Raw genomic sequence first — 14173 nt, forward strand, 5'->3', positions numbered from 1 at the left:
CAGCAACTGCAACTTTAACGTTCTGTTAGAAATGCTGGAGCTTTTGTACAATGAGAAATCCTGATTTGATTTTGTGAGGAGCGTTAATATTCGAAAAATGTTTTCCAGACATGAACTTTTAAAGCTTTTATACTTTCAAAACATATATAAGACATTAAAATATATCGCCTGACTCACGATACTTGGTTAGCTGACACATTTAATATTTATAGTTAGTGAAATGCACTTCTTCAATGAGGCAAAAGTGATTCATCCTTTCCAAATACTATTAACCGACAACTATTCCAGAGTATGTATAGGTGGATGCTTCATGATATGTCACACAATACAGAGGAAGGTCTGGTGAAGTAGTTAGCCAATGGGTTCCCTGGGTCTAGCAGCATCCTAATGTATCAACAGCTGGCGAATGTGTGCAGCTACCATTATTGTGTTACATCAAATATTACCATATGTTGAAATGAGTAGCTAAGAAAGTATCATCCTCCTACGTCAGTGAAGGAGGGGTACATTTGCCCCGGGATAATTTCAGCATGGTATCAGTCAACACAAGAAAAAATATGGGTTATTTGAAACAATCTGTGTATTAAGACTAAACATTTTGATGTAATGAGACTAAACATTTCGCATACCAAGACTAAACTCTTCAAGAGGCAAGATTTACAGAAATTTATATAGACTTTGTTAATGGATTCTATTACTGACTCAAGCGACAGTGGATCTCATCTATGTATGACTACTTACAGATGGATGCTAGAGGTGCAGTGTTCAACACTCCCATACACTGCTGACTCACAGGGAGTTGCCTCCCTTGGGCTTGCCAGGACCATATGCAGATGGCTCTATTGTTGTAACAGTACATACAGTAGTAATCGTTCTTGTGTTTGCATGTCAGTGCAAACTGAAGTTGGAACAATGATCTTGAATGATAGAGGAATCATATCTTTGTGTCTTTGAAAATGAAATAAGTCGCAGTCATTAGTAAAAGTGTTGATATTTTATATGAAAAGTCAAGATTCTCTGTTACAGTGCACCCAGTGGTGCCAAGATGTGTAAGTCAAGGGTTCCAATTCCAGGCCCCCCTAAGTAATGGAAGGAATTACAGCAAATTTGAAGGAATTGCATCTCAAATGTAAACAAACGCAGCCCACTCGCGAAACAATTGCAGCGATATCGGTAATTTAGCGGTAATAACAGAAATACATCGGCCCTATCGGAAGCAATGTCGGTAATACTGGAAACACGATCGGCCATCTTCGGAGATTTTTCGGTCGCGAGCGGAAACTCACGCAGCAAAACATGGCGTCGTTGGAAGAAGCGCCCGTCTCGGTGAGATTTGTTTTTAGTTTCTACTATTACATTTTTATACTTATCCATCTTTGACCACCCGTGTTGAATGCGTTTAGGTATGAGGTGTTGTCGGGGCAATAGCTTATGTTTTTAGGAAAAGATAGTCACTCTAGGAGAGTGTCACAAGTCATGCCCCTGTAGTTTGTTTACATCTGAACATCGAAGTCGTGCCGATGATTACGAACGTGCCCCAGATATAACATCATTTTTTTGTAAAATGTGTTTAAATTTGTCAATTGCACTTCGTAGCAAGAATAATTATGGCTCATAAACTTCTTCATGGCGCACGTTCATGATGTTCGTAATCATCGGCACGACTTCGATGTTCAGATGTAAACAATCTCCAGGGGCATGACTTGTGACTCTGTTCTGCAGTGGCAATCTTTTCCTAAAAACATAAGCTATTGCCCCGACAACACCTCATACCTAAACGCATTCAACGCGGGTGGTCAAAGATGGATAAGTATGAAAATGTAATAGTAGGAACTAAAAACAAATCTCACCGAGACGGGTGCTTCTTCCAACGACGCCATGTTTTGCTGCGTGAGTTTCCGCTCGCGACCGAAAAATCTCCGAAGATGGCCGATCGTGTTTCCAGTATTACCGACATTGCTTCCGATAGGGCCGATGTGTTTCTGTTATTACCGCTAAACTACCGATATCGCTGCAATTGTTTCGCGAGTGGGCTGCGTTTGTTTACATTTGAGATGCAATTCCTTCAAATTTGCTGTAATTCCTTCAATTACTTAGGGGGGCCTGAATTCTTCATTAGCTCCACGTCCATGCCTTTGAGCACCATACTCTATACATGTGGGGTTTTGGTAAACTAATGCTGAGACTCTGAATGGATAAAATTTTGGAAGTAATGAACAGACCCATTGAAACTGAAAAGAGAGAGACCCGAGATTCAAAGCATGAAGAAATCAAGACTTGCTTCGTTCAAGGTTTTAGCACTGCAGAGAGGACTTGGCAGTAGGCAAAAAATGTGGTTCAGGGACTGGGAGACAGACTAGGTTTTAGTCTACAAAGGTAAATACATCATGCATTGAGGATATGGGTCAGCCAGGTAGTTAAGCATTCACTTGTCACAACAAGGTCTGGGTTTGATTCTGGTGCCCCCCTGCCATGATAGAGCTACGAGAAACTTAAAAAACCTTGTCATTAATTTCCATACATATTTGACTGTCCATAACCCAACAGGCCACTACACTGCTGGAAGCAATGTTCTGCCCAAATGTCCCTAAAGCACAAACTATTAAACACTGTGGAGTGGAGACTGGCGCAAGTCTACCAGGAAGTCTACTCCCACTATCACTGTGATAAGGTCTCATTGCATTGCATTGTATTAACTGTTACCAAGGTTATAGTATTAAGAATAAAAAACTATTGCAAATTGGTCTCTCAGGTCAATTTACTGATTTTGGTGATAAAGTTCTGTAGTAATTATTCAATCCTAAATAAATGTCTTCATCAAGAGTTTTCTTCAAAGACATTTATTTAGGATTGAAGAATTTCTACAGAACTTTATCACCAATATCAGTAAATTGACCTGAGAGACCAATTTGCAATAGTTTTTTAATCCTAATACTGTAACCTTGGTAACAACCAAATGAATTGCTTGTGTAGTGTTATTTCTTCTTGAGCAAGGATACTTTCCTGCTGCATGCAAGTCATCTTGTATAATGGAGTGGAAAATCAATGTTAGATTATATCTATGACAACAACGAAGCACTGTCGGACAATGTCAAAGTTCATCTATGAACTGATGGTTACCCAGCAGACATCAATATCACTTTATCACTAGCATCGGTTCAGGGGCACCGAAGGGACCACTTGGGTCAATTAATGTAATATATGTTTCAAAAGTTTACTCTTTTTACAAATTTCTGGTTGTGGGTGAGTTAGCCCAGTGTTAGATGTTATGAAGTCTAGGGTCTGATTCGGAATATGAGTTGAAGGAATCAAACCAGTGTATGGTGGCTCTATAATATTTAAACAATATCCCAATAGCAGCTTTGAACCAACCTTTCATCATGCATGTGTCCAGTGACTAAGTTAATTCAGTGTACATATGACTCATGCAGATACAGGTTAGAATTGGTCTAAATCAATCCAGATAAATTATTCAGTGGCCTTGAACAAAACTTTCCGCAATGCCACGTGTGAACAGACAAAGAAAGCAATTGGTCCCCAGTCCAGGCCACATGTTATTCAACATCTTTGCTTGTCCCCCTGTGAAGATCTGAGTTAGAATTGGTCCTTACTTGTCTCCTTGTAAAGATCTGGGTTAGAATTGGTCTTTGCTTGTCTCCCTGTGAAGATCTGGGTTAGAACTGGTCCTTGCTTGTCTCCCCATGAAGATCCAGGTTAGAACTGGTCTTCAGTAAACGATGAGAGGAATTGAACTGCAGCATTGATGTGATGTACAAACACCACTATGCTAACCCCAAAGCCCAGGCATAATTTAGGAAAAATTACCAGGATGCTCGATACTGGAGCAGTAGGACCCATGTCAGGAGTCAAACTAGATCTGCAGAGTGACAAGCCAGCTCTTGATCCACTGTGCTATCTCACCTGCCTCTGTCACATCTGGTGAAGCGGCTGCATGAGGAATTAGCCAGAGGCAAAGGCTAAACAGGAATGCTTCATGCTTGAATCACACAGATAAGACAGCAATTTCCCAGGGGCTCAGCACTAACAATTTCATTACTTATTAAGTGATCAGGGAATCCAAAAATTTTATAAGCCACTGCTTTTCACATCACGCAGTTATTACACTTAATTTTTAATCCAAAATAACAACAGTACTTACTTTCGTCCTGTTTGTGATAAAGCCTTGAGCAGCCTGGCAAGCACCTGTTTGCACTTGGGTTTACAGTGGCACATGTTGGTGATCACATGGAAACAGAAACAGCCATTAAACCATTAGTTTCATGGCAAGCACACCTCTTGCAGGTCACTTCAAATACACACATGCTGGAGACATTACTATGCTAAATCAAACAAAACTGTGTCGTGTTAATGTAGAATATTTCATGTAAAATAGCAGTCCCTTTTTAGTAAGTTTGTATTGAACTCTGTTCAGTGCCTGATATACTCAAAGTGGATGATCTTATGTTGTAATGCTGGTAGGGCTTTGAAATTAAAGGGAGCTAACTCCTACAGCCTTAGAACCATTTCTTGAAGAAATAGATACGAGGATGAGATGAAGGATGCTCCTTGTATGTACCATTCAGTGATCAGACTCGGTAGATGGATCAATACTTCAACTGATATTGCTGTCATGTCATGGAAAAATATTCTGATTCATTTCATCATTGTGTCTTCCAACTCATGCCCTGCCCGATCATATTCAGAAATCAAACATTCACAAAGAAAAGGGCATATCTCTCTCTTATCATATCACGCTGAAGATGAGCCATCGTACTCGTGGCACATGACTACTCACACTTGAGAAAATGATTCATTATATGCCTAAGTCTCGTCATCTTTGGCATAAAATATACAAATTGCTGCATGATAATATCTGTCTGAATAGGACTAGACATGGCGCTGTATGGAAATAGAATGTTGTTACCATTACTGATGAATGACAAGTTAGCAGACTCTTCAAAAATGCCGGTGGGGCAGCCTAGTGGCTAAAACGTTCACTCATCACACCAAGACACAGGTTCGATTCTCAATATGGGTACAATGAAGCCATTTATGGTGTCCTCCACTGTGATAGTGCTGTAATATTTCTAAAAGCAACATAAAACTGAACCCTCTCACTCATTCTTTGAGACAACAGACATTGCCAACCACTTACTAGTATCAGAAGGTTAAAAAAAGTGGTTCAAAAGCAGTGAGACTGTAATAATAGTGTGGTTGTGAGTGTTGTTGTGTACCAAAGATGTACCAGATATTTGAATGTCGTCACCAACCCTCCTTGCCCAAATTCTGTTGAAGAAAAAAAAAAATTCTGTTGTGTCATGCATAATATTCAGTTACCTGACAGAGATTCATGTCTAAATTCAGACTTCAGGAAGGTGCTTCAAACCCATGTCTCAGAGTTATGAGCATGTGCTTTAACCACCAGACTGTCGAAGTGCACCCAGCACCTCTAGCACAAGCTGAGGATGAAGCTGTAAATTCCTGTTGCAGTTATATGGATTTCCAATTGTCATAAACTTAGATCAGCATTGATAGCTAGGTCACTTTGACCCAAGGAAAAGCATATTTCCCTGTAAAGCTTTAGAGATTACTTATTTCTTTAATTTGTGCTTTCAAGTTGGACACACCAGCTTTACTGGGTCTTCAAAGAAACAAATTAAAAAACAAAATTCATCATTCTCTTATGGAGATGAACATCTTGCAGTTTGATATTAAAACAAATTCCAAGTAGTGTTATCAAATTTCATGACAGCCACCATATTGATTAATAATTGAAGCATGTTCAAAATCAATCCAGATAAATTATGCAGTGGTCTTGAACAAAACTTTCCGCAATGCCATGTGTGAACAGACAAAGAAAGCAATTGGTCCCCAGTCCAGGCCACATGTTATTCAACATCTAGCAATACAATATGAGTTTTCTGTGCATGTCATAACACATATATCTACCCTTGGGCTGTATGTGGACATGCACAGGCCGTGGGATACACAGAATAGGTTGCAGATCTCACTGGCACCATCACGCAATGGAAACATTACTCACAACTGACTCATGCTGTACTGCTGGTGGTGCTGCATGGCAGCAGGGTTTGCTGTCAGGCTGGGCCTCCCAAGTGATGAGAGAATATAGGGAAAACTTCTTCTGTATCTTGTTCTGGGTGTGGTGTACATACACATATTGATATTCCATCAAGGTGATTTTTTAAATTTATGACTTGTTGGGGAATTATGTGTGGATTTTGACTTTGTTATTTGATGTGTTTCTCCTAGAAAAAGTGAATGCATTGATGATTCTTATCCATCCCAACAACACAAGAAATTAAGTCTCCATGTTGTTGCCCATTTCACAGATTTGAAACAAAAGTGTTACAGAAGAACTGTTTAAAATAATCTTGTTTGTTGATCACTTTTTTTACTTCTGTAGCGTCAGTCAGTAATATTTTGATGAATAGATTAATACGGTCATGAGCAGCATAAGGGGTACAGTGGTTTTAGGTGACGCATCTCCGTTACATGTTGACAAACTGAATCCCAGATCAGCGCTCTTACGCTTTCCTCCTTCACCAGTGCACCATGCTTTTGGATTTTCACCAAAATGTTGATGTCTTCACAGAAATTAGCCAAATGACCTGAATCTTGTGGCTGTAATGCCAAAATATTCTCAACATACGTACCTCTACAGTTGTTAGACATACTTGGCACCACATAGGCATGGTATTTGTGTCTCAGGAAGATCACATTTCAAAGTCCAAATGTATATCAGGTGATCAAAACAATAACAAAAATAGTTAAACTTTCTGGCGTTGAAAAGACATTAAATTTAGATACGTGTCTCCCATCCCAACAAATTGGTTAACTTCCAGTGCTACAACAATTATTTTAACAGATTGTCAGCATTATAAACAAGCTATTCAGAGTCCGCTTACAGAATGATCCCATATGTTTATGGGCTTTGTGATAATTACTCTAAATGTTCATCTGCCAATTTATGTGATGATAAAATAAGGAGACAAAATTGTTTGTTCTTCCACTAATGGACTTTCATCTTGTTTATCTGTTATGAATTCATCCACAGCATCTCTGGCCCATATTAAAGTGATGAAGATACGTCAGTCAGTCCCTGTGGGAATTCTGGGGAAAACAGCTCCCTGTCCCATTTGTGGAGATTGTGTCCAGACCCAGTGATAATGTGGATTGTTGTTGGATTGTCTGGTTCAGACCAAGTGATGATGTGAATGGTTGCTTGATTGTCTAGTCCAGACAATGTGATGGTGTGGCTTGTTGCTCGATTGTCTGGTCCAGACAATGTGATGGTGTGGATTGTTGCTGGATTGTCTAGTCCAGACAATGTGATGGTGTGGATTGTTGCTGGATTGTCTAGTCCAGACAATGTGATGCTGTGGTTTGTTGCTGGATTGTCTAGTTCAGACAATGTGATGGTGTGGATTGTTGCTGGATTGTCTGGTCCAGACAATGTGATGGTGTGGATTGTTGCTTGATTGTCTAGTTCAGACTCAATCACAAGGCTGTTCCCGTGTAACTGGCATATTGCTCAAGGGGAATTAAGCCATAAACATTCTAGCTGCCAGTATTTCAAGCCCTTGCAATATGATAAACCCGAGCTCATGGCGACAACATGAGTTAAAAGTGTGTGCTTTTTCAGTTCATTTGAACATGTGTTGAACAATATGATAAGTTCCGGAAGTTGACAGGGAGGGCTAGCCATATTGTTCTGTGCATCACCAGGAAGTGCACTTCCGGTGAAATATTACCTCCCTTGTATAACAAGCATGACGAAACACCACCATTCACATCCTCAATTGATGGTCGCTAAGGACAATGGCTCCAATGTGTAAACAATCAAATTCTGAGGATTGATTAATTTCCTGAATTTTCTTCTTAAAATTAAAATTTCATGTGAGAGTTTTATAGAATACATGTACTTGTTTGTATTTCATTCAAGACTGCCACCATGTAACTGCCACTACACAACAAACGAAACAAAACCAAACGTGGTGTACCTCTTAATGAGTCAATGTCTTGAAAGACTGGCTTCAGAAGAACTGTAGTTTTCTCTACGTAAGTGTACCTCATAACATCATATATCCCATGAGAAATGGTCTATGGTGGAAACATTTCAATACATTCATAAACATTAAAACAGTGAAATTCTTCAAAGGCATTTAAAAGTTGGTTTTGTCATGGGCAGATCCCAGGTTGTTCAGGGGGTTCGAAATCACCCCTTTTGCAAATGACTTTAGACCACATTGAAGATTTTCCTTTTTTGCGCTGATAGAGCTAAGGGCGGGATTCAGGCTATTCAAACCCCCCAAATCCCCCCTCTTTCCAAATTCTTTGATCTGCCCATGTTAGTACTACAACACAAATCTTATAGATATCAACTTATTGATTTATTTGTTCTCAATGTTTCTGGACTAGGTCATCATGCAACTAAATGTTGCTGAGTGTGGCATAAATCTAAACTCACTCACTTTAAAACATTTCAAATCTTGGTTACAAACATTAACGATCATTTTAAGAGCCTCTGATCATGTAGAACGTACATTAAATACTTTTTCCAAGATTCACAATTAAATATACACTGTACTGACTTCCCTCCAAGCTTGACCGGCTTGGCCTTGTGGTTGCCATCAGTAAAGAACCATCTGTTTGGGGAAGAGACAGGCTACCATGGGAGATTTACTCTTGCTATTAAGTGGAACTCGGGTGATGGGATGAAGAAAGTGATGTATGCAAGGCAAAGACCTATAAACACTGTTGGCTGTTCTGAGACATCTGAGGGAAAAAAATAGTTTTCATATACTGGCCTTTTATCAGAAACATAACGTTTTCATATTATCAGCCTTTTATAAGACACATAAAGTTTTCATATGACTGGCCTTTTATTAGAAACATGAACTTTTCATTCGATCAGCCTTTTATTATGAACAGCTAGACGTTAATAATGCATCAGCATTATTTTAGCAATGGAGTAACGTATGATTTATTTTCAATCTTTGATCCATTTAATTTATTTTCTGATTGTGTATGTAAAAAGGGTTTCATAGTTGAGTTTGGGACCTTAACTTGCATTGTTTTGGTTATTGTGATGCAGTTATTTTGACCATGTAATGTTTTGATAACATTTGTGATTTGGGAGTTAAAATAAAATTTGTAGCGTATACTGTTTGTTTTGGCAGTACATAAATAAACTGATGTGAATGCATCAATCATGCAAACTTCTAAGAAATCAGTTAAAATATGAGTGCATCAAACTGCATGAAGATGTCACTTTGTTTTCACTCTTACTGGTTCTGTTTTACTTCCAAACAAACAACACTACTGCCATCAACCTACAGTGTATTTCAATGTTTGATCATTTATTCTCCAGAAAAAAAGACCACTTTTTTTTGACAATCAGACATGCAGTTTATTGGGAAACTATTATTTTGGATTAACCTTTAATTAAGGTTTGTTCAAGTACCTGGGCAACTGGCACGGGAAACAGGGAAACACCATCTGTCCTGAAATAACAACAATACACTGATTCCCACCATTTTGTGAGTGTCACTGAAATTAGATAACCTCTTTCCTGAGGCTAACAATTGTCTTTGTGGCTTTCTGGACGCTAGGAGATTGTTCAACCAGCATGCTGCCTCAAAGTTTTTATTGAAACTGTATCCAGGCAACGCTGCATTCCATATAATCTTTAGGGAAGTCCAAATCAATATGCCAATTAATTTCACAGAATAAATCTTCAACAATATTATACCAAGCAGTTATTGTACCACAAACCGTAAATGCCACGTTGATATAAACATGATGGATTCGTCATTGGCCCCGAGTCGAAAAGCGCATCGGTTCAACAGGTTTATTTTGATAACATTTTGTATTGGATTACGTGTAATTAATGATGTGGGTATCAAGCGGGATAGAAGACATTCTTCGTGAAGTTATCAAAGCTTGATAAAACACGACAGATGCCGGTCTTGCGCCCATCCCATCTTCCTCTCTATCACACAGCAAATACTCCGTGAGATCCTTTGTTCTACATGAAAAAGACACTTATGTAATGTTATTCGACGCGCATGGCCATTGTGATTACCTAATGAGTTAGTGAGTTACGTACATTACATACTCGTCACAGCCACCACATTTCCCCAGACACACGCTTGTTTAGAGACCACGTGCATTTATTATGAAAATCTGCCGGTGTCTATTTTTAGCTCTTCCGGTTGTGTTTAGCTATACCGGTTCCGGGGCCGCGGATGTAGAACACATCGATCGTAGCCCATATTCTAGTGGAAGGCAATTTGCATTGAAAACTAACCGCCAAATCTCCATTCCTCTGCAAGCAAGGCTGAGCGATCGGGCTGGCAGCCGTGTCGATGGTTTGTTTGTATATAATTGAATCATAGCTGACTTTTGGACAATACAGCCTTACACTACCTCACAGTTGCTAGTGTCACTAGCATAATTTTGTGCCGTCTGCAAGTGCAATTTTTGGATTTCATATTTCCAAAGCCGTGTTTCCTTGTGGATCATTCCCATTGATTGGGTCACTGAGATTATTGTTTGTGACACCGCGTTCATCTACTGTGGATCCTCAGCGATTTAACGGCGTGCAATACTGTTTGTTTTTACCCTATGAAGATATTGTTGATTTGATACCAATATGCAAAGCCACGGACGAACGCCAGTGAAAAAGGTCCCCATTCATTTACAGGTATGTGACATAAATTACTACCATCGTAATCACCAACATCTCTCTTGAGTTCACGTTTTACAATATCACATTGGAGTTAGGTTCTTTGTACAGTGTTTTATGCATAAACGGCACGAGTCTTGCTTTGTGATTTATGTTGATGAGATCATGTTAATTGCCCGGGTCACAGAGGCAGAGTTAAATTTGCCCAGCGGTGCATAACGGTAATACAACCTAAGTAAAGGACAGTCTGACCCATTATTGCATTTTTGTTGCACAGTTTGTTAACTAGTTGCAGGTCACATTGATATCACCCAGTGCGTGGTGGATACAGCAAAACATTCGTTCAACATTGTTGGACAGTGAAACCACGTGTTAGAATTTATACACCACTCATAATATACCGGATTTACTTAATCTTTCTTTATCACAGGGTTTTAATGGTGTCCAAAGTTTGTGCACATATGAATTTAGGTCAGTGGTCACATACACTGATACCACATTATGTAGTAATAGATTATTGTGGAAAGATGCTTGCATGATGTGTGTGTAAATTGGGGCATTTTGATGAGGTAGTTCATCTCCAAATTCCCAAGAGCTGTGGATGAAGTCTCTTGAGAGCTGATTTAGAACCCCTCTATTGATTTCAATACTTTGAAAGCTGATGAGATGATCAGTTTAATGTCAGCAATGATTGTATTAATTGGTGCCAGACTGAAAATGGTGCAACTTTTCTTATGACCTGGAGGGAGCAATAAGCTTTGCTACTGTGCCAACAATTCGTAGTACAATATGTGTATGGTTGAAAGTCTTCCCATTTCTTTGTGTGATGTACATAGATGTCCTTTGTCATAATTTCAAGAAATAGTTTTCATCAGCTTTGTAGAAATATTCAGACAATTATGTAGGAATGCTCTGTAGCTTTAGTTTTGTTTCAGGTGTATATTTTTGTAGCCTTTTATCACTGTTTTATTGTCTCAAATTCTCCCACCCAAACATAACTTACATGCTTGCTTATGTCTCTGTATAACACATCTAGTCACAGCCTCCAAATACCAACAAGTCATTAGCCATTAATAATCATCAGATGTCATTAGGGGCTAAGGAAATACCACAAGGTAATTCAGCATGTTGGGCTATAATTGTGGAAATATGTGGATCATGTTTCAGGAATAATTTGCAGTAATTATCAAGCTCTACATCTGAGCCAAGTAACATGGCAGTCCAATGCTGCAGGCCCTGGTTATAAACAACATTATACCGTACAGAGCGTAGATGCCATGTTTTATAGCATAGGAATGCATTGTTGATAAGCAAGGAAGAGTGTTTATCATGGAACTCGCTCTAGTTCGCCATCGGAGGGGATGGTTTGTGTTTAGCATAGGATAACGAAACAGCAACTGTTATCATGTTATCAAATGGCTCGTAGTTAAAGTTTTGAAATCTAAATATTTAGAGATGAAGGGAGTCTTTAAAACCCATGTGGGATATTGGTATAGAATGAGAAGGTATTTTGAAAGACGTATCGCTCACCCTCTCTTGGTGTGTATTAATTCAGGGAATATATGTCATATTCATCATGTGACATCTTAGTGGCTATATCAGTAGTACCAAAAAGGTGCACTCCAACACTTCAGTGCAATGTTCAAAGTGTGGGAGACCGATACATGTGTTGACATAATGTGTTTCTTTGTTGGATCACATGTTTGAGCTTTTGATCAAGTTCTTTTGAAGTCCCACACAAAACTTGTTTAACCAGTTTTGGTCCTAAATGTCTGAAGGTGAAGAAAATGTGTTTAAAGGAAAAGGAACATTCATTATGGCTGTTTTAATTCACTCACTCAAAATCATTTTCTTAATGATTTTGCGATGACATGAAATATGTGTCTGTTGTTCATGTAATGTCATTATTTTGGAATCTTTAGACAAAGAAATATGAAAGTTCTCAGTTGACCTGAAAACTTCAGAGGTAATTTTAATCCCAGCTTTGGATCAAGAAGGTGGCTGGTTCTTTCAGCATCTTCAAGTTTCAATCCAGGTGTGCTCTGAAATCAATAGCAATTCAGAAAGCAGTACATCTCTGCAACCCAGCCATGAACACTTAATGATTGTAGACCTTTGATGTAGTGTATTGATTGGCTGTAACACTTTGTACTACAAGTCTGCAATTTTAACCCAACACAGGATACAATCAATACTGCTATTTGCCTCTTTGATATGTTTAACAATAAGTGACACAATTGGCTGCATTGACCTCTGAGATACTGTTCTTTTGACCCTTGTCAATAACAGTTCCACCAACTTCTTCTAGCAACCACCACCATATTCCATAGTTGTTGCTTCCTGACATTTACAGTTGTCGTGGAAACGACCTTGTCCTATATTTCTGCGGTTGCATGTGGTTGATCTATCTCCCTGCAATCTCAGTTTCGGTCCATTTTTTTCTTCTCTTTTTCTTCCCCTGTTTCATGTCAGGCAGTTCCTTGGCTCCAGATCTCTCATCCCTGCAACAGCAGCCAAACTTTTGTGGTATTTGTCTCCAAGATCTAATTGGTTGGGACATAGGCTGCTGGTGTGTAGCCGGTATACACAGACACAGTATACCCTAGCTGGGGAATATAGCTGAATACTACTGCTGCAACACTGTCAAACTTTGTTGGCATCCAGACTTCCTGGACACTTGTCAACTCTTAAACTATCCATCTAAATACTTGCTCAGCTATAGCTTTGTAATATTCTGTGAACAGCTTTATAGACTTTAGCTTTTCCTCTCACATTCCAAGTTTCTTTTCTCAGGGGGGTGCAGTTAGACCTCAGTCAGTGTGTCATTACAGGACAAGCAGACAGGTGGATATGACCATGTTATTCCTCATAGCCTCTCATTTTGACCTTTGTATTGCTTGATAAGTTATCTTAGGTTGAGTGGGTGTGTTGACCACAGACTGTCTCATTGAGCCTCAATTACATATGGGGTAGTGTTTGTTACGCTGAAGACCATGGTTCGATTCCCCACCTGGGAACAATATGTGAATTCCAGTGGTGTTGTCCTGATATTGCTAGAATATTGCTAAAAATAGAGAAAAAAAATTAACAAACTCCCTCAATAACAGATTGTTTCAGTTGTATGTGTAGGAAGAGCAGACAAAATGGAATGGCATAAATACCAATAGATGACATGATGGTTTTTAAGCTACTTTCTTCTTTACATCAGTTTTAAAACCCTTATCTGACTACTGACATGCCAACTGACTGATACAGATCGATGGTCTCTCATTACCCCTGGGTCTCATGTGAATACTGACCTGAGATCACAGTGGCTGAGTGGGCTAGGCGTCTGACTTTGTGTGCTGGTGATTAGGTGCCAGACTTTGAGGGTGCGGGTTTGAATCCCGGATGGGACTCAACCAAAAAAGTACTAGAATTTGTACTATACTAAGAAAGTGAAATCCCAAATATGACATAAGTTGC

The 14173-nt window shown here is 39.2% G+C and overlaps 1 protein-coding gene across 5 annotated transcripts in view; it reads left to right on the forward strand.

Annotated features, from left to right (window-relative positions):
* LOC137261200 (dihydropyrimidinase-like) overlaps nt 1–14173 on the forward strand; it is a 114399-nt gene that overhangs the window by 35170 nt on the left and 65056 nt on the right. Inside the window, exon 1 of one of the 5 annotated variants that reach the window (XM_067798905.1) lies at nt 10244–10726. The exons of 3 other annotated variants lie outside the window; for them this stretch is intronic. In XM_067798905.1, the coding sequence (XP_067655006.1) occupies nt 10676–10726 (51 nt within the window). In that variant the 5' untranslated portion in view covers nt 10244–10675. Of the gene's footprint in view, nt 1–10243; nt 10727–14173 lie in introns of those variants that run through there. One more of the 5 variants, XM_067798909.1, reaches the window with a different exon arrangement.

This window comes from Haliotis asinina, chromosome 14 (assembly GCF_037392515.1).
Source record: "Haliotis asinina isolate JCU_RB_2024 chromosome 14, JCU_Hal_asi_v2, whole genome shotgun sequence".
NCBI lineage: Eukaryota > Metazoa > Mollusca > Gastropoda > Lepetellida > Haliotidae > Haliotis > Haliotis asinina.